This window comes from Rhizophagus irregularis, chromosome 17 (assembly GCF_026210795.1).
Source record: "Rhizophagus irregularis chromosome 17, complete sequence".
Lineage (NCBI taxonomy): Eukaryota > Fungi > Glomeromycota > Glomeromycetes > Glomerales > Glomeraceae > Rhizophagus > Rhizophagus irregularis.
Genome location: NC_089445.1, coordinates 1,556,559 through 1,581,403, shown reverse-complemented (window position 1 = coordinate 1,581,403; position 24,845 = coordinate 1,556,559). Strand labels below are relative to the sequence as shown.

At 27.5% G+C, this 24,845-nt stretch overlaps 5 protein-coding genes across 5 annotated transcripts; 4 read left to right on the top strand and 1 right to left on the bottom strand.

The window, feature by feature from the left end:
• The first annotated feature begins 718 nt into the window (after positions 1-718).
• On the top strand, positions 719-3,723 carry OCT59_009078 (uncharacterized protein). Its single transcript, XM_025323514.2, has 6 exons — positions 719-806; positions 915-1,153; positions 1,251-2,435; positions 2,527-2,620; positions 2,696-2,802; positions 2,913-3,723. The coding sequence occupies exons 1-6, from the start codon at positions 797-799 to the stop codon at positions 3,078-3,080; spliced, it is 1,803 nt and encodes a 600-aa protein (XP_025177441.1). The 5' UTR covers positions 719-796; the 3' UTR covers positions 3,081-3,723.
• Positions 3,724-3,904: 181 nt separating this feature from the next.
• On the top strand, positions 3,905-5,061 carry OCT59_009077 (uncharacterized protein; the record flags this gene model as incomplete). The annotated part of the gene is made up of 7 exons (XM_025317845.2): positions 3,905-4,062; positions 4,133-4,200; positions 4,288-4,296; positions 4,379-4,413; positions 4,486-4,550; positions 4,806-4,811; positions 4,971-5,061. The coding sequence occupies 7 exons, from the start codon at positions 3,905-3,907 to the stop codon at positions 5,059-5,061; spliced, it is 432 nt and encodes a 143-aa protein (XP_025177442.2).
• An 830-nt stretch (positions 5,062-5,891) lies between these two features.
• On the bottom strand, positions 5,892-6,461 carry OCT59_009076 (uncharacterized protein; the record flags this gene model as incomplete). The annotated part of the gene is made up of 2 exons (XM_025317846.2): positions 5,892-5,951; positions 6,030-6,461. The coding sequence occupies 2 exons, from the start codon at positions 6,459-6,461 to the stop codon at positions 5,892-5,894; spliced, it is 492 nt and encodes a 163-aa protein (XP_025177443.1).
• Positions 6,462-10,582: 4,121 nt separating this feature from the next.
• Positions 10,583-12,824, top strand: OCT59_009075 (Homospermidine synthase 1; the record flags this gene model as incomplete). Its single annotated transcript, XM_025331139.2, has 6 exons — positions 10,583-10,604; positions 10,684-10,928; positions 11,032-12,228; positions 12,297-12,381; positions 12,464-12,570; positions 12,642-12,824. The coding sequence occupies 6 exons, from the start codon at positions 10,583-10,585 to the stop codon at positions 12,822-12,824; spliced, it is 1,839 nt and encodes a 612-aa protein (XP_025177444.1).
• Positions 12,825-17,861: 5,037 nt separating this feature from the next.
• OCT59_009074 (uncharacterized protein) lies at positions 17,862-18,736 on the top strand (the record flags this gene model as incomplete). The annotated part of the gene is made up of 4 exons (XM_025330405.2): positions 17,862-18,213; positions 18,295-18,442; positions 18,520-18,568; positions 18,638-18,736. 4 exons carry the CDS (start codon positions 17,862-17,864, stop codon positions 18,734-18,736), a joined length of 648 nt encoding a protein of 215 aa, XP_025177445.2.
• Between the last annotated feature and the right edge of the window lie 6,109 nt (positions 18,737-24,845).

Here is a 24,845-nt window from a genome sequence, read left to right as displayed (position 1 = left end):
TCTTTTAATCTTGTGCAAATAATTATCGAACCCCAATTTTATAAAACAAATTCTATTTTCGCGTCCAGAATATGTTTAATAAAATTTATTATCCATAAACAAAAAGTATATGTTGTGCGTTAACTGTCTCATCTGACAGCTGATGTGCATCAACTTGGCATTATAATATTGGACAATATCAAGCCAATAATGTTGGCCGGCATCATCTGACGCAAATCGAGGGTTTTGCAAGGTAAATTTGAACGGATTCTTTTGGATAATGGATGTGGTAAGTTACTGTATTCAAAAGTTTAATTGAATTTTTTTTTATTATCAGCGAAGAGTTATAACTTTCACATATTTTATGTACGAGAAAAATTTTTCATAAAATCAGATCAATTATATCAAAGATCGTTGAATCGCGGGAAAACCGAAAATTTGATTTTCTCCGGCCGACACTCATTGATCACGGGCTAAGTTACAAAGATTTTTTCGCGTTTGAAATCTTAATGTTCAGTCATTCGCGAGATTATTAATTTAATAAAAACTATGGTAATAACGATTGGGTTATTTGGATTATTTGAACTATTTAGAATGTGTTAGACACCTATTACGGTTTAGACGCGTTTAGCTAGACAGCATCTAATTTGACTAAAATTGGAAAACGAACTTGGAAAAAATGTGTGTCGTACTTCCATTTCTTTTAAAATTGCGATGTGTTATTTCCAAAAATTTTTGTTTTTCTTCTTTACAACGAAGGTAAAATAAAGAGAGGAAAAGAAAATTTTGATTTTATAATTATCTTCTTACAGTAATAATGGCAACTGGTTAGTGCAATAATTAAAGTTTGAGCATCTAATAAACCATTTCTTTCTTTTCTTTTTTTTTAAAAAAAAGATTGATAATTTTTTTTTTCCTCTTAAAAAACTTCTTAGTCGGTATTGATTTAGGGAATACATATTCTTGTGTCGGTATTTGGAAAAATGATAGAGTTGAGATTATTTCCAATGATTATGGTAATCGTACAACTCCATCATACGTCGCTTTCACTGATAAAGAAATTCTTATTGGCGACGCGGCAAAAAATCAAGTTTCTATAAATCCTCATAATACCGTTTTTGATATTATCCGCCTTATTGGTCATGATATCAACGATTTTGATCTTCATATGATGGTATATTGTAAATCGATATTAAATCTTTTTTCAATTAATAATGCAATCTCTAACATTTTGATGTAATTTTTTTTTTTTTATGTATCATAATAATTAGCATTGGCCGTTCAATGTTGTCAAAAAGAATAAAAAGCTATATATCCGTGTTAAATACAAAGGTGAAGATAAAGATTTTGAACCTAAAGAAATTTTATCCATGATATTGAAAAAGATGAAAGAAATCGCAGAAGCTTTTCTTAACACTCAAGTTAAAAATGCTGTAATCACAACACCAGCTTTCTCTAATTATTCTCATTATAAAGCTTTATATGATGCTGGTTTGATTGCCGGTTTGAAAATACTTCGTATCATTAATTCACCATCTGCTGCTGCTATCGCTTATGGGTTGGATAAAAGATTCACTAGAGAACGAAATATTCTCGTCTTTGATTTAGGTGATGGTAGTTGCGACGTCTCTCTTTTAACCATTGAAGAAGGAATTTTAGAAGTAAAAGCAGTTGCTGGTAACAATCATCTTGGTGGTAAAGATTTCGATAATCGAATCGTGAATCATTTCGTACAAGAATTCAAAAATAGATTTAATAAAGATCTTACTACCAACGTTCGTACTATCTGTCGTCTGAGGGAACAATGCGAACGCGCAAAACGTACACTTTCAGCATCAACAAAAGCTTTTATTGGAATTGATTCTCTTTTTGAAAATATTGACTTTGATACTACTTTGACACGTGCTAAGTTTGAAGAATTGAATCAAAAGTTATTCCAATTTATAATGGAACCTATTGAGAAAGTACTTCAAGATGGTAAAATCTACAAATGTCAAGTTCATGAAATCATTTTAGTTGGTGGTTCAACACGTATTCCCAAAATTCAAAAGATGATATCCGAATTCTTTAATGGTAAAGAATTAAATAAATCTATTAATTCTGATGAAGCTATCGCTTATGGTGCTACAATACAAGCTGCTATCTTATCTAATTATAATTCTGAAAAGATTCAAAATTTAATGTTACTTGATGTTGCTGCTTTTTCTCTTGGTATCGAAATCTGTGGTACCATGATCCCATTTATTGATAGTAATACAACTATACCTACTAAGAAATCCGAAATTATATCTACAAGTCACTTCAATCAAAATTATATAATAATTTCAATATATGAAGGGGAGAATAACCTAACAAGAAATAATCGATTGATTGGAAAATTTAAATTAACTAAAATTTCTTCTGATGTTCCACAAATTGAGGTTACCTTCGATATTGATTCAAATAGAATATTAAAGGTTAATTATTTATATATAAAAAATAATGTAATAAGTTTTGTTAGTAAACAATTTACATTAATATTTTTTCTTTTTTTTTAATTAACTTTAGGTTACTGCTGTTGATTTAATAACTGGTGGATCAAATATGACAACTATCAATAATATTTATAACCGACCGAAGAGTAAAGTAATTAAACGCATGGGTTTGTAACTAAGTTTTTAATCTTACATTTTTAATGGTCGGATCGTTTATGAAATAAATAATTTCTTCTTAACAGGTGCTGAAGCTAAGAAATATCATACAGAAAGAAATCAAGTTGCACAAAGGATGCAAGCACGAAATGAGTTTGAAAGTTATGTATACAGTTTACGTAACTCATATCAAGTAAGTTTTTTTAGAGTCTATCGTCCTTCGGGATCGTATTGCGCATCTTCTTATCTGTTGAATCGAAGTTTTAATAAAAATTTCCAATCCTATCAAAAAAACAAATTTAGAGTATACTCAAAGAAGCAATCCAAGAATCAATTGCATGGCTTGAGAATAATCAAGAAGCAGAAAAGTATGAATATGAACATAAAAGAAAATTACTCGAAAAGTTTATCAACGTGAGAGAAGAAAGAGACAATATAGACAATAGAGATAACAGAAGAAGAACATATTAAGCAATTATTATTTTTTTTTTTGGATAAATTTATTACCATTATCATTCTGAAGAATTAGTAAATACTAAATGTTAAGAATGTATAGGTTTAGGTTTAAAAAGTTTAAAAAAAATTTATATTTTTCTTTTTTTTTTTTTTTGAAATTGTGCAAACTAACTATATTAAATATCGATATATCAACTTTTTATAGAATATAATATCTAATATATTATTTTAATCATTGTTTTAATTATTAATAATCAATGAAAGTAATTTAAGAAAAAATACAAAATTAGTAATATATTCTAGGAAAATATTGTTGGCGTTAAGTTTACACTAATGCGCACATACTTATTTATTGATGCAATAATTGACGTTTAAATCGTTTAATGCTTTAAAGTGAAAAATCAATAACAATTAATTAAAGTATATATTCAATAAAATATATTAGATTTCATTTTACCCAAACTAATATAATAAAAATAAAGAAAAGAATTTGTTTAAGAGATAAAGGAATATATTGTACTTTGATAGGAATAGTAGCAATAGTCACGTTAAATCATTGATCATTTAGGATCATTATTGAAGAAACTCAAGAAAGTAATTAATTTTGCAAATTTATTTTTTTAATTTACGTGAAAATCTTGTACCTTCTCATAGACAATCAATGATTAAGAACTACGGCCCTACGCTCCTACCATAAGGGACTTCCATTTTTCTGATCACACCGATTATCAGAATCTGCCGATATTTACGTCTTTTATTTGTGACACAAACAATTTATCAATATATATTCTCAAAAGTATTCTCTAAAATTATGTTTACGTTTAAATCATCCGTAAATAATGAAGAAACTACTACCAAAACTGAATGTCAATCAAAAGAATCCGAACGAAAATTTTGTTAATCCTATCATCAAGAAAGTAATAAAAGATATAACTTCGAATATGAAAGATAAAGATTTGACAAGATTATTTGAAAATTGTTGCCCAAAATACCTTAGGTAGATAAATAATTTTCTGATTCGATGATGATAATAATTTAAGATTTAATGTAATATTTTCCATACGCAGATACGACAGTAGCTTGGTTTTAATGTTGGTGAAGATTGTCCAAGAACGTTCATTGTTATTGAAATTCCGTAATTTATTCAATTTTTTTTTCTTCAAAAGGATAGTTTGTTTTGGTTAAAGACGACTAAATACATAAATAATTTTTTTTTTCTTAGTGCAGTGCAGTGGCTAAGAGATTCAACAAATCAAATTATCTCTTATATCCCTTACGCAAAATATGACGATAAATTGAAGAATCTTATTTAGGTGTTATACATGTGCAAGCAGAATTAATTATCAGTGTAGGTTTTATTTTTCAATGGTATTTTTTTTTTAAAAAAAAAATCACATCTTTTAATAAATTTTTTCTATAGGATTCATATGCGAATGCATATTATGCATCAACTAAATCTAGACTTCCTCATCCAAAAAATCCATGGTCAAACACTTCCTTCAAGTGCTACATGGGAAAGAAGTGGGAGCTTGACTCTTTAGTTTCTTTTTTAAAATTATCTCATAATTATTGGAGTAATACTAAAGATGATATATATTTAACAAATAAATTTGGTTAGAAGCCGTTAATTCGATTTTAGATATAATGGAAAAACAACAATTAGGTACAATGCAAGAATTTAGAAATGAAGCTTATAAATTTTCTTGATTAACAAGAACTACCACTGAAACCTTGGTGAAGGAATTGGTGAGAAATTTAATATGTACATTTTAAATCATATATTATTTTAATTATAAAAAGTCTATCCATATTTTATTATTATTATAGGAGTGCCTGTTAGAATGATATTATATTTCTATTATTATTATAATTATTATTAATTCATAATTGTTAAATAATTTTCAGGTCTTCAGACGATAGTACAACATTCCCTTTCTTGATTTCATCCAGCGCTTTTGCTTCAGTTGAACTTTCTCAACTTTATAGAGATGATTGATTTCACATCACCTGATATTACCAAGAAAGCTAAAAATTTATCTCAAATAATACGTGATACTATTTATTCAAATGCTATAATTAAACATTTTGAATATTATTGCTTATGAAATTAATGGTTATGTTCATCAAATTTAATGGATGATGCAAATTTACCAAGTTTATTAAGTTTATTTTATTTTGGTTTTATTGATAACGATGATATTTTATTTTAAGTAATTGGAATAAGTTTTGGTTTAATGGAGAAAAAATTTCAGGGTGTTGATAGTCCTCATACGGGATTAGGTTACAATTGCCAATGAGTTTATGTATGATGGTATAATAATAATGTAATTATAATAAATTTAAGATTTTTTTTTTAATTTAATTTTCTTATATATATCTTTCTTTCAAATGTAGATTTTAACGTCAACAAATGATCAAGAAATTTTAGAAACTTAGAGCTACTTAAAGAATCTAGTGCTGGTACTGGATCTTTTTATTATAATGATCCGAATAATTATACAGCGATTCTGTCAATTGCCAGGAATTCAAATTGTAGAGGACAAAGATCAGCTTCCAAGCATCAATATTTAAAGAAAAAAGTTCAAATTATGAGACTAGTAATTTCAGAAAAAGATACGTATATTTTGTATTACACGTTTCGTAGAGAATTTAGGAATTCTTTATTAAAAAAATATATTTCTATTTACGAGAAGAAAAAAAATTTTGTTATACATATAATAACTGAATAAAGTTCATTCATTTTCTATAAACTATAAACTACTAAAAGAAATGCATAATCTATAATAAATAATGAAATATAATGAAAAAAAGAAAAAAAAGGATTAATTAGATTGATTTCGTGTGATTTACATGAACATTTCTCCTAATGTTTTCCTTATTTAATGACTAAATAGAAGAATATTTTATATTAAAAAAAATATATATATATATTAAATAAATATTAATATTTTTGAAATATCATACTTGTCGTGTTTTGGTCGTAAACCTTTTTCTTTTTTCTTTCGGATCGGTATCTTTATGATTTCTTGGCGTTGCATGTTGATGATTACCATTATCTGAAATTCTACTATTTTTTCCTTCTTTTTCTATATCGTTTCTTCGACTTCTTATATCAATATCTTCTAGTAACTTGTCTATTTGACATATTGCTTTATTGATCCAATCCCAAGGCGAAATATTTTCATCTCTATCTTTATCATCATTATTTATTTTAATTTCAATTTGTCGAGGATTTACTTCTGTATTAATGTAAATGCGTGTACCAGTCCCTTCTTCAATGGGTTTTAGGTTACGTCCTTTACGACCAATCAATTTACCAATTTCAACATTTTTGGGAATTTCCATAGTAGTCGAAACGGTTGAGTATCTGATGGAATTTTGCATTTGTTTTTCCATTTTTTGTGAAGAATTTAAAGATGATATATTATCGTATTTATTATTATTATTAAAAAAGGAGGAAAAAAATATGATTTTTTTTTTGTGAAAAATGCAAACTCAAAAAGGGGAGCATTTATAATTTAACAGTTATCGCAAAATTATAAACAAAAACACATCGCAAAAAACTTTCTATTAACATAAAACCAACAGAATTTTTATATTATTATTGTCATTTATTTATTTTTTTTTAAACAAAAACATTTTTAACTAACAAAGCAATGGTTTTGATGACGAGCCAATCGAGCCATGAAAAAAAAATTTTTTTTCAACTGATAAATGAGGGAAACCTATTTTTAAATCATGTTTTTATTCTAAAAGGTAATTATTCTCTCTTAAGCGTGAAAAGTAAAAAAATTGTTATTGAATTTTCATGCGTTTAATAAAACTGATGGTCAAGACTATTACAAAAAAGGGATAGCTGGATACTTTTTGTCTTGATCATCGGTCTTGCGCCACAAATTGTTATTCTGTTATGTTTTTGTTATCAGTTATCAGTTATCAAAAAAAAGTAATTCATACTGCGTTATTAATATCAACTATTTTTTATTCATTATTCATAAAAATTAAAAACTTTTTTGAAACACAAATAAAATTTAATGATATAATTACCATTGTAATTTGAAATATTTTTTATCGTGTTTGCCCGAGCCGTGATATGTCCAGATTTCTAGAAACTAATCATTTGTTATCGTATACTTCATAAGATGCTTCGCTTAAAAGATCATCCATTATTGTCACGTTTAAAGAATCATCTAGATGTTGCAATAATGAAAAGCCAGTTTATAGTATCAGAAGATATTTTACTTAAATTATGAGTCATGCTTTGTATACACCTAATAATTTGTCACGTAAAAATGATTTTATGATAATCAGTTAAACAAAAGTTTATGTAATAGAGAAAATGATGTAATATCATCATAACAAGTGTTATTAGTCATAGTGTATCGAAAGAGGTTTTTACAAGTATATATATACCCTCAAACTTTTTCCAAACCTCTTTTCAACTTCAAACTTCTTTCTAACATTTTATTATTTTACAAAAATATTATTACTTACGAAACTTCAACCTAAAAAATACACCTCAGTCTTTCCATGGGAAATACCGTAGTATATTTAATATAAATTTTCCTTACGTTGTTTATACTTCCTGGCAGTCTAAAACTTTGGAAGGTTGACTTTACAAAGGTTGAGTTGTGAAAGCCGTTCCTCCAGCATAAGGCTGGAGTGGCTGTAGCGCTCAGTGCAATAGTTGGTACCACTGTTGTAGCGTCGAAGGCACTTTCAAGAAGTAGCAACAACTCCAAAAATAAATAAATAACCAAGAATTTTCTACAAAGATTCGTGATTTGCGGTAAACTATATTAAGGTAAGCTTGCGCTCCCTGCTTAGCATAGTTTTAATGATACTGGTTTACAGATAAAAAAAGCTGAAGAGTAAGAATATAAGAGAAACTGGCTTTCCTGGAGCAGGATTAGCCTATGTACCTGGCTCTTATAGTTGGTGTCATGAATTATCAGTGGTTTACCAAAGGACTACATGGTGGGGATTTAAAAATAAAAATAAAAAAAATAAAAAAAAAAGAAAAAATAAATAAAAAATTAGCAAAAAATAAAAAAAAAAATTAGCAAAAAAATGAAAAAAAAATAATGAAAAAAAAATAAAAAATAAAACAAAATTTAAAAAAAATAAAACAAAAAATAAAAATAAAAACAAAAACAAAAAAAAACAAAAAAAAGAATTGTCTTTATTGTGCAAGTTCTAGGTGAACCACTTGGTAGCATGATACTAACACTTTTCTGGAAGCTTTTTTTTATAGAGTATGGTCCAACCATACTAACGTTTTTTTTATCTTGCTTAGATATCTTACGTCTTACGAACTTTATCATATCGTTATCCACGTGTCAAGCTTTCATAGATGCTAAGTAAATAAAAATTTTGTAGATCGATCAAAGTAGCCCTACACGCGCGAAAATTTTCCAATACGCGCAAAATTTGCCCTATATGTGCAATTTTTCATAGAGAATTCTAGCTTTGACTTTGAAAAAGCGTACAACAATTAGGCGGGAATGTAATAAATCCTCAAGAGTGAATTATAATTTTCTTTAATAAATTGTAAATAAGCATTTTTAGCGGGTAGGACATGTAGACATGTAAGCGTACAACAATTAGGCGGGAATGTAAAGCATTTTTAGCGGGTAGGGCATGTAAGTACAATAACATTTAAAACATTTTAGTAATAAATAATTTTTTTTTTATGCGCTTATAATCTTACTTTTATATGTAAAAAACATAATAATTTTTTTTGCGCATATCTTTTTAAATTTGACGCACCTCCTGCAAAACTTCAATAATTGTGTCTTTTGACGACGCGATAATCGTAAATGAAGTCCTCAGCATAATAGAATTCATCATTTATAACTATTGGTCTTTAGTTTTATATCCACAGTTTATATACTGAATATGTTTATGTCATGTAGGTAAACAGTCTTAGTAAATCATCTGGGAGGAAATCTACCAGTCCATCTATATTACGTTGTTCCGGACATAAATAATATTTTATTAATTTTCGTTTTCAGAACTATGTTACAACAGGAGGCGACAAATATAAAGGATGGAATGTAACTACTGAATGGATTTGTAATAATATATTAACCAATATATTCTCAAGATCGACTTATTAAAATATAAAGGATGGAATGTAACTACTGGAAGGATTCGTAATAATATAACCAAATATGTTCTCAAATAAAGTTCGATAGATTTACCTTTTATATGTGAATCATGTGATGTTGAACCAAAGTTACGTGAATAATAAGAGTAAAATTTTAGGTTTTAAAAAAAACCATGACATTTTGTCACGATTATTGTCAGTATAAAAAATTTTTTATTACGTTGTTGGTCCCATCTAACTTATTAATATATATATACAATACTCCCACTTTCTTCAAATGTATTCATAAATTAATTTCAGAAATCTGTAACGTTCTATCTAGTTACTAATAAGTTTACTTTCACGTAAGCTTTTATATTTTTCAAGGGTAGTATTTTAACTTTAAAAATATCAAAAATCATATAATTGATTATTTCTTATGCATTTGAATTTGTATTTTAAATTAATTTTTATCATCTATTTAATAGCTTTGACGCCTAATTTGTCATAAATTATTTAGAGCCATTAAAAAATTCTTTGAAGCGACCAAACCAATTTCAGTACTTGACCTTCATCAATTTTAGCATCCCTTCTATATTTAACGCAATCAATCTATGGAATTCAGTATTATTCGTTACTGTATATTCAAATATTATAGTTAATTTTAAAATTATAATTTTAAAAATTTTTAATGCGTTCATTAATACGCTCTTTTATAACTAAATAAGAATAAATGCCGGACGACCTAAATCCAAAAAGGGTTGGTTCATTAGTTTGTTTCCTGTTAGGGTAGGGAGGAACAAAAGTTACTGGGAGAAAATACCATTGGCCACTGAATACAGTAGTTACAGTACCGTGATTAAGTCGTACGGTACTAAAAAAGATCTTAATAGTGATTTAAAAATTGTAAACCACAATATGTAATTTTTGATGCAATTATTTAACAATCTTTAACTATTAATATTAGTACTGATCGTAATCTATTTACAATTATTTTTACCGGAATACTAGTATATAAGAACTACGTAAGGCCCGCATATACAATATCCCCACATAGTATATCCCCGGTACCCACGGGTACTATTCAATTTTAAAAATCAATAAGACCGCGTGTACTGTATGCAGTGGCCTATTTGGCGATGATTATTTTAGAAATCGTAATGTATGTTGACTCCCGTTGCTAATTGTAGTTCATATGCTATATCATCAATTTTTTGTAAATTAATACTAATAAAGTTAGAATTGGTCATTTAATAATCAAATTGGATTAAAACTTGATCCCCATTTATCCAAAAGAATATATTGTGTTCTGTTGATCTTTACTGAAACCATATTTAAATAGTAAGAATAAAAAATCAAAAAGATAAAATTTCATATTCCTTTTATTTTTTTTATTTCGAAAACATATTTCTTTACAATTTAATAAAAAATGGATATAGAAGTAAATACTGGTATATATATATAGTATATGCACTAATTTGATATAGATGTTTTTAAATTTATTATTAATTTAAATAATGTTAATTATAGTTGGTATCGATTTGGGAACCACGTATTCTTGTGTCGGTGTTTGGAAAAATGATAGAATAGAAATTATTTCTAATGAACAAGGTAATCGTACAACACCATCATATGTCTCTTTCACCGATACAGAAATTCTTGTTGGTGAAGTAGCCAAAAATCAAGTTGCCACAAACCCTTATAATACCGTTTTTGACGTTCATCGTCTCATCGGTCGTAATTTCTACGACTCTGACTTCCAAAATGATATGAAGGTATCGTACGTTCTATCAAAAATTACTCTTTGAAAAGTTATTTATTTATGTTGGAAAAGTATTAAGAAAGTTTTTTCTGGTACAAAATATTAATCAAATTTAGTACTGGCCGTTCAGAGTCATCGAAAATAATGGAAAACCATATGTCCGTGCCAGATACAAAGGCGAAAAGAAAGATTTCTCACCGGAAGAAATTACATCTCTGATATTGTTAAAAATGAAAGACATTGCAGAAGATTTTCTTGGCACATCAGTTAGAGATGTCGTAATTACAGTACCAACTTACTTTAATAGATTTCAACGTAAAGCTATAGAGGATGCAGGTTTGATTGCAGGTTTGCATGTATTGCAAACCATTAATTCACCGTCTGCTGCTGCTATCGCTTATGGATTGGACAGGAGAATTGTTGGATTACGAAATGTTCTTGTATTTGATTTGGGTGGTGGTACTTGTAGCGTCTCTCTCTTGGCTATTGAAGAGGGAATTTTGGAAGAAATAGCAGTTGCTGGTAATATTCATCTTGGTGGTGAAGATTTTGATAATCGTCTAATGAATCATTTCGTACAAGAGTTTAAAAGCAAATTCAATAGAGATCTTACTTCTAATATACGTGCTCTTTGTCGTTTGAGAGAGCAGTGTGAACGTGCGAAACGTATTCTTTCGGCGTCGTCACAAGCTTTCATCGAAATCGATTCTCTTTTTGAAAATATTGACTTTCGTACTTCCATAACACGTACAAGATTTGAAGAATTGAATCAAGATTTGTTCCAATCTATAATAGAACCTATTGATAGAGTACTTCGAGATAGTGATATCTACAAAAGTAATGTTGATGAAATTGTCTTAATTGGTGGTTCAACACGTATTCCCAAAATTCAAAGGATGATATCTGAATTTTTTAATGGCAAAGAATTAAGTAGATCTATCAATTCTGATGAAGCAGCCGCTTATGGTGCTGCAGTGAGAGCTTTTCATTTAACTGGCAATTTTTCTGAAAAGATTCAAGATTTATGCTTAATTGAAGTCAGTTCTTTATCACTGGGTATCGAAACCCTTAATGGTGACATGTTGCCGTTTATTAAACGTAATACCTCAATGCCTACCAAGAAACTTAAAATTATATCTACAGATTTCAATAATCAATCTAGTATATCAATTCAAGTATATGAAGGCAACAATACTCGATCAATAGAAAACAATTTTCTTGGAGAGTTTGAATTAACTGGAATTCGTCCAGCACCAAAAGGTGTTCCACAAATTGCAGTCACTTTCGATATTGATTTAAATGGAAAATTAAAAGTATGTACAGTATTTAATGTAAAGATTTCATTAGCGTTTTAACCTTGCTAATTTATAATCAACTATAGGTTTCTGCTGTTGATAAAACAACAGGTAGAATGAATGAGATTACCATCATTGGCGGGCTTTTAAAGGGAGAAATCGAACGCATGAGTTTGTAATCAATCTTTAATATTTAATCATTTATAATAATTAAATAATATCAATTATAATATTTTATTTTTTGTAATAACAGTTACTGAAACTGAAAAATATCGTGAAGATAGAGAAGAAGTTATGCAAAAAGCACAAGCACGAAACGCCCTAGAAAGCTATACGTACGATTTACGTAATGTGATACAAGTAAGTTTTCTCTGTTTATTGTTAAGTATTCGAGTTTATAATAGTATAATAAAAAAATGAACTTAATTTAGTATATCGAAAATTTAAAAAACGAACTTGAGAATGTTGCACAAGATTCAATTACGTGGCTTGATGAAAACCAAGAATCAGGAAAAGAAGAATATGAATTTAAATTAAATTCGCTCGAAGAAATTGCTAACCCAATATTAAAGAAGCTTTACGGGAATTATTCTGATTTCTTTAATGGTACTTAGCAAGCGATCGAGTATATAATACACACACATATTCGTTTATTTTCTTAAACGTAATTAATTTTAAATCTTTTAAAGTACAATGTTTAAAATAAATAGCGACTTTAAATTATTATAAAAACGTAACAACATTAACATTTAATTTATAAATCTACGTATTTAAGAAAAAATTAATCGAAGAAATCGAGCAGCTTAGGGAGTTGTTATTAATACAACACATATCTCTGCTTCATTTGTATAAATGCATTTTAAAAGTTAATTTAATTCCGGCCGGAATTAAAACCTAATTTATGATCGATCTCTTAACCGGTTAATCGTCTTAACTAATTCCCAAGTTCCGCTTCAGAATCTATTTCGACATATCTCTCAATTTCATTTACCGTTTATAAAGTATAGTTTCACAATAACTCATTCATCTCAATGAAAACTTGTGATCAGCACGAGTTTCTCTATCCGCAACGTGATCGTCAGCCAATGGATCGCAAAATTTAGTAATTAGTTTTATCTTTTTTTCGCTTTCCTAGTTTTATCAATGCAATATATAAGAGCCAAAAAAAAACAAAATGATTATAATGGTATAAAACTTCAATGTCAAAACAATATTACCTATAGAAAAAGTAAACGAATAATACAATAAAAAGAGACAAGTCAAGCATCACAGCAAATTAAATGCAAGGTATGAAAATGGTTCATGTAGTGGTGAAAGCCGCTATAAAAATGCCAGCTGGCTGTGGCGCTGAGCCGCGGAAATTAAATGATTGCCAACTAAAGTCGCTGAATCAAAATAAATAACACTTAATTATTATATTATAATCGTTATAAAAATACATAACAAAGAGAAAATAAAAATTTAATGAATAACTACAAATAATAATTTGTCTTTAAATAAAACTTTCTATTGTGGAATCGTGGTGAACCTTAGGTAGTTACGTCATTTTTTTCAACGTCCCGTCAGTAGCATCACAATTGTCGTATGACGCCATAAATGACTTTTGGCATATGGATTTTTTTAGATTTTTAGACTTACATAAACTTTTGACGTAATTACTTTTAAATTTTTTAGGCTTTATATAATGAACTTTTGGTGTAACTACTTTTAAACTTAATATACCTAATATAAATAATATAAACTTTTATTTTTTATTTTTTTATTTTAAGTTTCGAAATTTAACATATCGCCATATACTACTACTTTAATTTTAGAAGATTTTATAGATCTACAAATCCAATCTTTCAGGATGGAGAAAATGGATTGCGTGAAGAACTAAATATACCTAATACTAGTAAAGAAGTTAATAATAATATAGAATTTAATCCTATTAACATAGTTGATGATGTTTTAAATACTAGATTAGAATAAATTGTTATGATTTTATATTCTTCGTTTATATACTAGTAATGCATATAGAAAAATGTTAAATAATGCTGTTAATTATAAGAAGCAGTAATCGTTATTATTTTAATTATATATAAATAATATAAAATATGCTAATTTAATTTAATATTTTTATTTGTTTTAATTATTTAATTGTTTTTTTAATTACGTCATACGTCATAACTGTATGAAGCTACGTCCATGATGTTACGTACTTGAGACCGCACGCATTACCATCAAAAAGTTTGCACCACTATTGTGGAATAATTCACTTTTTATCATTACCATTCTGTATATAGATTTCGAGTTTCATTTCGTAGTTATCTTCACTTTCGGAATTTGATTCACTTTAAGGAATTTTTATTTACATATGTTTTCTTCAGCCAATTTTTATAATTTAAGGCATCAAGATCGAAATTTTATTACTTGAAAATGTTCGTCGGTTTCGTTTTAAAAGATAAATTTATCGGTACAAAAAATTTTACATTGATTACCCAGACAATATTTATTTTATTTAATTCTGGCTAAATTTATAATTCAGAACAGAATAATGAAGACATGTGCAACATACTTGGTCAGAAACTAATACAAGGCATTAAAAATAAGTAATATGCTGTTGAGAAGTGTTGTCAAATGACACTGAAATGACATTGAAATGACATCAAATGATATTAAATGACCGATTTTACTATGAAAAAGTATGAGAAATGACAAATGACATTTGAAAAATGGGCAAATGACATGGCAATTTAACAACACTGCTGTTGAGCAGTTCTTCTATTATCGCTTTTCAAACGTTTTATAATTCGCATAATACAAATAAACTAGGAAAACGGAAAACGTTAAAGCCCGTCGCGTTTATTTACTCAGTTTAAAACATAACAAACAATAAAAAATTGATTACGAAAAATTGCACATATAAAATATAAAATAAAATAAGCAGTGTTACAAACTCATCAGTTACAAGGTATAATCCAAAAAGGAAAAAGCAAGGGCTAAAATGTGAGGCGACGTCAGGGGATGAAAGGGAGGAAAATTGCATGGGTTAACACAGAATCGTCTGAGACGTCTGAGTCGTCTGATGCAGTACAGTAGAACGCTCCGAACAATTATATTTATTCTAAAGATAGACGTCTAAGTCGTCTAACTTACCAATAGTCGGTCCTAATGTAACAGACAACTTCTTTAACTTCTTTATTATAACTTTATTGCAATCGAAAAGAAAATGTTGTAGGGATGGAAGTAAAGAGATATAAAGAGAAAATGTTGAAGTCTTAAATAAATCGAGAAAGAAAAAAAAACCATTTGATTATACTATAAAATAGTTATAAAATGTATAATGTTAGTCCTGATCCGGACCCGGTTTAATCGCAGAAAATCCCCTGGAATTCCACGACGATCTACGCCTGAGCCGGGTCCGGATCACGGTGCGGCTAATTATTTTTCTGCTAACTACAATATAAATATGAACGATACAACTTTCTCTGTATTTTTAATTGGCCAGAGCATCAAAAATACCACATGAATTGAAGTCGGCTTCGATATGGTGATACAAGTGATTCAAAACCAGTAGCTTGAACGCATAAGTTCGTAATTAATTTCCATGAAGTAGTAAAGAACATCATAAACTACACTACGGTATTTAACTAAGAAGATTACTATTTATCATATTATAACTATAAATTTTTATAATTAAAATTCGTCTTATCTATGTTCCATTCTAATTCTACAAAAATATTTCAAATTCTTGCTGTTTCTTCCATGTAACAATAAAATTTTTTAAAAGTATACAGTATATTTGAGCTAAAAGATTTAGGATTTTTAATAGGAAATGTTTTTAATGCTATTAATAAATTTTGTTATACCTTTTTTGCAGGGAGTGAAACTATTGAAATGTGACAAGTAGCACATACCGGCGGTCTAGATTCCTTTCGTCTTTATGGTGTAAATATATACACATACTAATTGTGATACTCGCATCATTTTATGCCGCAATTTTATTAAAACAATACATTTTAACTTACTTTCGTCTCCAATTTAATAAATTATAAATACAAAGATTATATATATTTTACGAGTCAGTATATATTACCCTGTTCCCAAATGCTTGATAAAATATATATTAAGATTTTCATTAAAAAAATAGATTGAAATTTATCTTTTTATTGAATACTTCTGCAATTGTACTTGAAAAGAAAATGTGTATACAGTTACTGCAGCACCAGCAACTTGAATCAACGTCATACACTAAATATTTAACCGTATTTAACGAATTGCAACTTTGATTCCTTTTTCATAAGTTATTACTTTCCTTTAGTTTCCTTATGTTACAAAAAAAAAATTGTAATTTGAAATTTTGGCTGATAAATTTAATTTTGGCAAAACAAACTATTATTTGGCTTTCAATGTAATTTCCAACGAGATTATGAAATTGGTAGCATAATATCATTTATCACTTTGCCTATTTCCAGTACATAAAAGTGTATACAAAAATAAGTTTAAAATTAAAAGTTTCTCTTCTTTTAATATTATGTAACATTTTCCATAATTCCATCATATAAATTATATTAAAATTTTGTATCAACAAAATTCTGCCTTTGTGCAGTCTGATCGTCCGTTGTCCGTGCCTTTACTTTGAAAATATTGTGAGACATTTTATTAACATAAATGTAAAATTCTATCAAAAACAAATAAAGGCTTATAAATTAATCTACATTAAGTTAGAATTATTTTGATCAGCTTGTTGTTGAACTATATGATAATTTAAAGAAATCACTATTACATAAATGTATAAGAATCTTTCAAAAAAAAAAAAATGATCACGAGAAATTTTATTAATTAATCTCAGTTATGATATTATAAAGTCCTAATAATTGATTCATAATTCTAATTTTTTTTTCTCCACCGTAGTAACATCATTGGTACTTCCGGTGTAACATTGTCCATAAAACATGAGTTGAAGGTTGAAAAAGATAAACAATTATGCACACTATGTGAAACCTAATAACTAGAGAGAGTCACATGAAGTAAAACGTGTGAAATTTTTGATTCTTTTTTTTTTATTTTTAATTTTCCTTATAGAAAACGCATTAAGTTACACCATATCGTGAAAGAACGCTTTATTATGATAAGTAAACGGACAAAATCGGAAAATTGGGTCATAAGACAGCGGTCAAGTGACCACAATAATTATTTCGCGCTATATTATAAAACGAATGGACTTTGAATTTTTTTTCACTTACATTTTTCTTCGATTATACATATATATATATATATATTTATTTATTTATTTAAAAGTAAGAAGAGATATATATTGCATTAGATTCGTTATTTAATCAATTTATTAATTTATTTAATTTATTACATATTTATTTAGTTTATTAAATTCATTAAATTTTCAAATTATCATTTTACGTACGGTAAGAAAATGATTTAAAAAATGACACACTTCCATAAATTTCTAGTTCAGTAATTTCATTAAAATTTCGGTAATACGTTATAATTTCAAATAAAAGAAGCATTCGCTACTTTCTCATTTGATAAATTGATGTGATTCCTCTCTTTATACCTTCTAATTTTCTATCGATTTTAAAAAGTTTTTTTATTGTGAAATTTTCTAATGAATTTTATTTGTCATTATTATCATTATAGAATTACGTAATTAGATGATCACGTTTCTTCCTACTCCAATTTTAGTTTCAATTGAATCGAACGGATTAAAAGCTGGTGATGAAATCATTGTTGTATATAAAACTAAGTTCTTTCTTCCTGCTTACTTAACCGCCCTTTTAGCATTGAAACCTTTTGATCATTTTGATGTATTTCATGTCAAATCTTATTTATCACCATCGTCAACACAACTTAGAGAAAGTTCCAATTTGTTAGATAATCATTATACCTATGAAACTAGAGCGACTTTAATTAATGATGTTGATCATCATGAAATTGGTTGCTATTTGATTATAATCGATAATTTCGAGAGAATTTGTGGTCAATTTTATGTTAAAAGTCTGAGTGGTAAGTTAGAAAAAATTAAATTTCTCTTCTCTTTTTTTAAAAAAGACACAATGATTAAAACCAATTTCCTTCCTTTGAAAGTTGTAGATGATAATCCAAATCCTGCTGTTAATCCTAATATTACTACTACAAACCGTGTAAAAGTTAAATGCACAAATTGTACTATTAAGAAAACTCCAGTTTGGAGATTCTTAGAAATTGGAAAAGTCTGCAACGCCTGTTACATGTAGTAAGTAAAAAAAGAAAAAAAAATTTTTTTTAACATCAAACTTCAAAATTATTGACTTGAAAATTTAAAATTGTTAGTTTTAAGAAAAATAAGCGTCATAGACCTTTTACAACAAACAAGGGTAAGGTAAGTATTATTAGGAAACAAAGGGGTAACAAGAAGAAGTAAAATTGGAAATGTTGGTTCTAATTGTAGAAACTTGCGGCGGGATCGATTCTTTTTACCATTACAAAAATGGAAATATCAACAAAGCAAAGATCAGCAAATCGTGTAGTAATACAAATAGTACAATAGATATATTCTTGTCTTGTGATATTTTTCTGGCAGGCTCAGAACTTTATTATTCATTATTTTTTATTTGTGTGAGGAACAAACTTCCTTTTCTATTTTCAATAAAGTTACATATATATATTTTGAAATCAAAATTTTGTTAAAAATGCTGCTTCTCTTATTAAGAAAGTAATAAAAGCTTTTAGAGAATAGTTTTAACAATTAAAGTTACTTATATAACTACTAATAGTAAATTGTACAAATATACTACACTTATTTTTTACTTATTGAAATACCCCTTGATTTCTTTATTGTATAACAAATTACTATTTAATCCGTAACGTGAGCAAGCACATGGCCATTGTCTTGAGAAGATTAGATTATCATTGGTTATAAATAACCATATATAGAATCATTATACGAAACGATCCAGAACGATCGCTTACAATTCTTACTTTAATTGATAATAAAGTAAATTTTAAATAAGTAAATAAATAAATCATAAGATTTCTTTGAAAATACAACAAAAAAACATAAATGGTTTATCTTTGAGAATAATATCAAAAAGTATTACTAACTTTGTATGTCCTGGTTATCAAATAAGCATTACTAATTTTTTGTATCCTATTTTTTATTGCATAAATTGTGGTATCTAATTCTTTAATATTCTTTGAATTTACTGCGTCATTAAAAAGGTTGTCTTTTTTTCGATATTATTTTAAATATTTCATGTAGTAAATAAACAGAAAAGTTCATCTAATTTTAAACACAGTTACACGCATGGGTTCTTGGCTTTGAAATATTTATTTATCATTTAAATTTGATCTAACCTAAATGCTTTGTTAAAATGTTTCATAATTTGGTGATATGTTGTACCTAAACGTTGCTCAATTTTGTCGATCTTTGCCTATAAATTCACGGAGTTGATTCTTTATTACGGTGTTACTGACTTAATTGTTTTTTGCAGTTCTTTAAGTTCTTTAGCAGTTTTTTGTAGTCATAATATTAACCCGAAAGAAATACTTCTAAAACTAACGAAAGATGTTCGTAAAGGACCGAATTTTATATTCTATAAAATAAAGGATTTGTGTTTCGAATATTAAATTTCACTTTTCTTCGTAACGAAGATACAAATTTGTTTGTACAAATATTTTGTGCTTTTTTCTCATATATATATTTTGGTCAATGTTACCTTTTTATTTTTCGTTTTTAGTCTGTAACACTTTGACCGGAATTTTCAATAATTTTCCTAACCGGAACGTGACAACACATGGGCATTTGTGTCAAGAAGATTAGATTATCAAAAATCATAAGAAAGTGATCATATATACGGAACCCATGCAGAATGGTAGAATGATCGCTTATATTTGATATCTTAATTGGTTAGAATAAGTTAAATAAATAAACAAATAAATGTTCATGAGATCTCTTTGAAAACAACAAACAATCCATAAATGGGTTATCTTTGTGAGCAAATATCAAAAAAGCATTACTAACATTATATACCCTTTTTTTTTATCGGTATAAATTATAGCATATTAGACTGTACCATTAAAAGAAAATGATATTTCAAACCTTTATGAATCATGAAAATATATATATATTTTTTAGTATTAATTTTATCATTGTGTGTTTCGGATATTAGTTTTTTTAACTTTTAAAAGCCAAGACTTATGAAACTTGTGTAAAAGTTTATTGTTTACTATTTATTGATCTAACCTAAATGCTTTGTCGTAAATTTCGTGATACGTTGTTCAAAGGAAAATCTTATCACACGACCTTTGAGAATAAGAATGGTTTGTTCATTTTTGCTGATCTTTACCTATAAATTTATGTCATTTCAGGTTTCTTTTGTTTTGCTTGTTAACCTAAATGAGATTTAATCGTCCCTTATTATTCCTTGCATTCATAGCATTACCGAATAAAATTAAAAGGTATAATAATATATTATTTTAACCATGACAAAAAAAAGAAAAAATTTAAAATAACGAAAAATCAAAAAAAAAATGGTTTCCGAATTTGCCCACAGCATCCGGATAATATACCGAACCTTTCATGTTTTGGCTCCTTTTTCTGAAATATTTTAAACTTGTAACGTTCCGAATATCATATTTTCATTTAAAAAATATTATCCCGTTATCTAATTCTATGTTTTTTTACAGCATGTTCACGGAATAAACGGATTTTTATTCACTCAACTGGTTACCGTACACTGAACAATTTATGGAGTCAATAAGATTAATCTTGAAAAATATAAATATTATTGCGTTTGAGTAATTTACTATTTTCAGCGTGATATTGAATAATAAATAGAATTTCACACCAAAAAAATCCAAATCTCTAGAATACAATTCTACCCGGGTGTGATGCGAGGCGACCTCTCGATTTTATTTAAAAAAAAAAATTTATATTTATCTGATATGAATTGTGATGATTACCCTGACGAGTGATTTTACTCGGTTAGAATTATCATCAATCGCACAAACAACCCAGAAATATTTTTTTTTAGGGCTGGAATTATGAAACGTTCAGCCAATCTAAAAAAGGTAATAAAATATCAGTAGGCATTATCACAAAAGATCTACACAACGCAACTCTTTTATACCGTATAATATAAGGGAGATCTTGACTTCCGTAGGTTGGCTTACTGGATTATGGATGAAGCTCATTACACAAGGCTGCTGGAGGGGTACACTACATTACTAGTTATGATCGAAATAAAATAGGCGGCGTTACAAAGAATAAAGAAGACATTTCTGATAAATTGCAATTCATAATGAAACAGATGCTTTTATTCAGAAATACAATAAAATTTTAAATTTTTTAAGTTTTTTAACTTCAAAATCACCGGGGGATCATCACCGTTGGCCAGAATTATCGATTTTTACCGGCACTATATTTTTTTAATGCTGGTCGATCGTCATAGTTTCAGTCACCGGTGATCATCACCCCCGGTGATAGAAAAATTCTTACAGAAAATAATAAATTTTATTCTTTTTGCTAATAATGATGATGAATTAAGTCATTAGGGCGGTGGAAATAGATATTCAAATAATTAACAGCGATCCACTATTCTATTTCGCTGTAATTTATGATCAGATTAATCTGTGCTAATAAACGATAAATAAATCTTTATATATATCTTAATTTTCACCCTATGATGTCTGGTGAGAATATCTTTTATTTTTCGTCAATCTTTGTTATCTCCTTATTTACTTATAATATTGCTTTCAAGCAATGTACCCAAAAAACATAAATCTAATTATAATTGGGTTTAAAATTTGTGCACACCCGCGCATGTGCGCATCCCCACGTGATTTATTAATTTTATAAAATTTAATTTTCTAAATTTTATTTGTTGATTTTTTTACACACGATCATATTACACATCTCTTATTTTTCATATTATACACTTCTTTTTTTAAAGCTTCACTTAACAATTAACGTTAAAAATTTAACCCTTCTCCCTATCTTTTTCCGGTATTTTTCTAGCTATAACTTTGAAAAATGGTAAGTTTAAGTGTTAATATATTATTGACGTATTTATTTCTTTAATTAACTGCTGTTCTTCTTTTTCTTTTAGGTATTTTAAATCTCGGCTGTTAGTAGTATTCTTTAACACATTTACTTAAACTTGGTTGCTTTTTCTTTTTAGGCGCGACTTTCTACTTCTCAAGGGTATTTAATATGAAAAGGGAGATCAGTTCCTTTTGTTATAGGCTTAGGTACAGATTTCTACACATTACTTATAGATATTATTATGTTCTTCTTTCTTGTTTTCATTCATTCATTCATTCTTTATAGCTAATTCTGATTTCTTTTCGAATATGATTTTCTACTTCTTCTGTAGGATTAGGTACAGCTTTTTGCTCCCCTTGTAAGTGATTTTATGCTTTCTTTTTTTTTTATTTCGTTCTTTTATGTTCTTTCGTTTATTTTTTGCGTTAATTTTGGTTTTCTTTTAGGTGCAACCTTCTACTTCGCCTATAGAACTAGGTGCAGCTTTCTACTTTATTTGACGTAAGTTTTTCTTCTTTATTTTGATTTTTTTATTCATTTTTCATTTATTTTTCGTTGCTGATTTTGAATTTCTATCTCTTGTAACTTAGGTACAACTTTTCACTCTCTTATAGGTACAGTATTTTTATACTTTCTTTTTTTGTTTTAGTTTTTTTATTCATTTATTATTACTAATTTCAGTTTTCCTTTTTAGATATAGTTTTTCTAAACTTACTGTACACTTACTTCGCGGGTAAAGATATAAGGGAAAAATGAACGTGAATTTGCATTTAAGCTAATTTATTTATTGAATATTTCTTTTTCTAAAAAGGGGATATATTTGAAGAATGTTTTTTATTTAGAACAATAAAATGAGATCTATAATAAAAGCTCCAGAAAATGTTATTAAACATTTTAAACTCGTTTCCATTTTCTTTTTTTCTTTTTAATCTTTTAGCAACTTTTATTCTTCTGTTTGATTAGATCAAGATTTTAAATTAGTTTTTGTAAATGTAGAAAATAATTACTGTAATTTTTTTTACACTTTAAATAAATTCAATAAAAAATAATAAAGTGGATTTGTATATGGAGAATAATAAAATGATTAAATTATGCAGTATCGTTTTTTGTAAATGAATCTATTCGTTAAAAATATGTTAAAATTAGCGTAAAAAATAAATGAAAGAATATAAAAGAACGAAAATAAAAAAAAGAAAAGCATAAAATCACTTACAGGAAGGACAAAGCCGTACCTAATCCTACAGAAGCATACCCAAAAAGAAATCAGAATTAGCAATCAAGAATGAAAGAATGAACGAAAACAAGAAAGAAGAACATAATAATACCTAAATAATGTGTAGAAACCTGTACGTACCTAAGCCTATAACAAAAGGAACTGATCTCCCTTTTCATATTAAATACCCTTGGGAAGTAGAAAGTCGCGCCTAAAAAGAAAAGCAACCAGGTTTAAGTAAATGTGTTAAGGAATACCACTAACAGCTGAGATTTAAAATACCTACAAGAAAAGAAGAACAGCAGTTAATTAAAGAAGTAAAATATATGTCAAAAAGATACATATTAACACTTAAACTACATTTTCAAAGTTAAAGCTAGAAAAATACTAAAATGTTAATTGTTAAGCGAAGTTTTAAAAAAAGTAGTGTATAATATGAAAAAAAAGAGATGTGTAATATGATCGTGTGTAAAAAATCAACAAATAAAATTTAGCCAATTAAATTTTATAAATTAATAAATCACGTGGGGTGCGTTCATGCGCGGGAGCGCACAAATTTTAAACCCATAATAAGAATAATAATTTACTATTAAGTTGAAATATTTAAATATTGAAAATTATCATTTTATATTATAAATACAGTATATATCTTTGGTGCTTTTCCGCCTAATCCTGACTATGGTTTTTTTAAACGGATCATGAGCGTTCTGAGAAAAAAATGCATATATAAGGAGTAAACTTCTTCATCCTGCATATGGTATTTGTGAATAATGAATCTGTTTATTTGAACTGAGTTTAGTTAGCAAAACAAACAAGTCTCTTATTTCAAATTATCAATTTCAGAACTTTCTATAATTATTAGCTTCTTAAATCCGTATATAACTATATAAGCCACAGAATACATTTTAAAATCTTTCAATATTTCCGACATCACACTTTGTAACAGGTAAATAGAGAATCATTAATAAGATATACTAGTACTTGTTTGATCACGTAATTTTGAACTCAAATTTTCCCTAATTGTTTTAATTCATTGATTACTTTTTTAATAATAGCTACAACCTACTTCATATGTTAAAATTACTTGAACAAATAGGAGAAATATTTATATTTACATTCCGCAAGTAGATAATAATTTATCCAACTTCAATTTTTGGCGTGAAACATGATTTCACATGATTAATAGGCGCAGTAATCACGTTTAAGATCATCAATTTTAAATAGCGTTCGTTACACAGTTGAAAAATTACTTATCAGTTATACTTTAAATGAAATAGAATATTGATATAGATGTACCAATTATCGTTGGACTTACCCAAATATTAACAATTAATTACGTATTATGTAAAAAAAATTTTTTTTTTGATCTGAGACCATTCAAATAGTGCTTTTTTATATTAA

Bases quoted from the DNA above. Each gene is read 5' to 3' on its own strand.
- OCT59_009078 (XM_025323514.2), top strand. The intron at 1,154-1,250 runs GTATATTGTAAA...CATAATAATTAG, and splicing joins ATTTTGATCTTCATATGATG to CATTGGCCGTTCAATGTTGT. The intron at 2,803-2,912 runs GTAAGTTTTTTT...AAACAAATTTAG, and splicing joins GTTTACGTAACTCATATCAA to AGTATACTCAAAGAAGCAAT.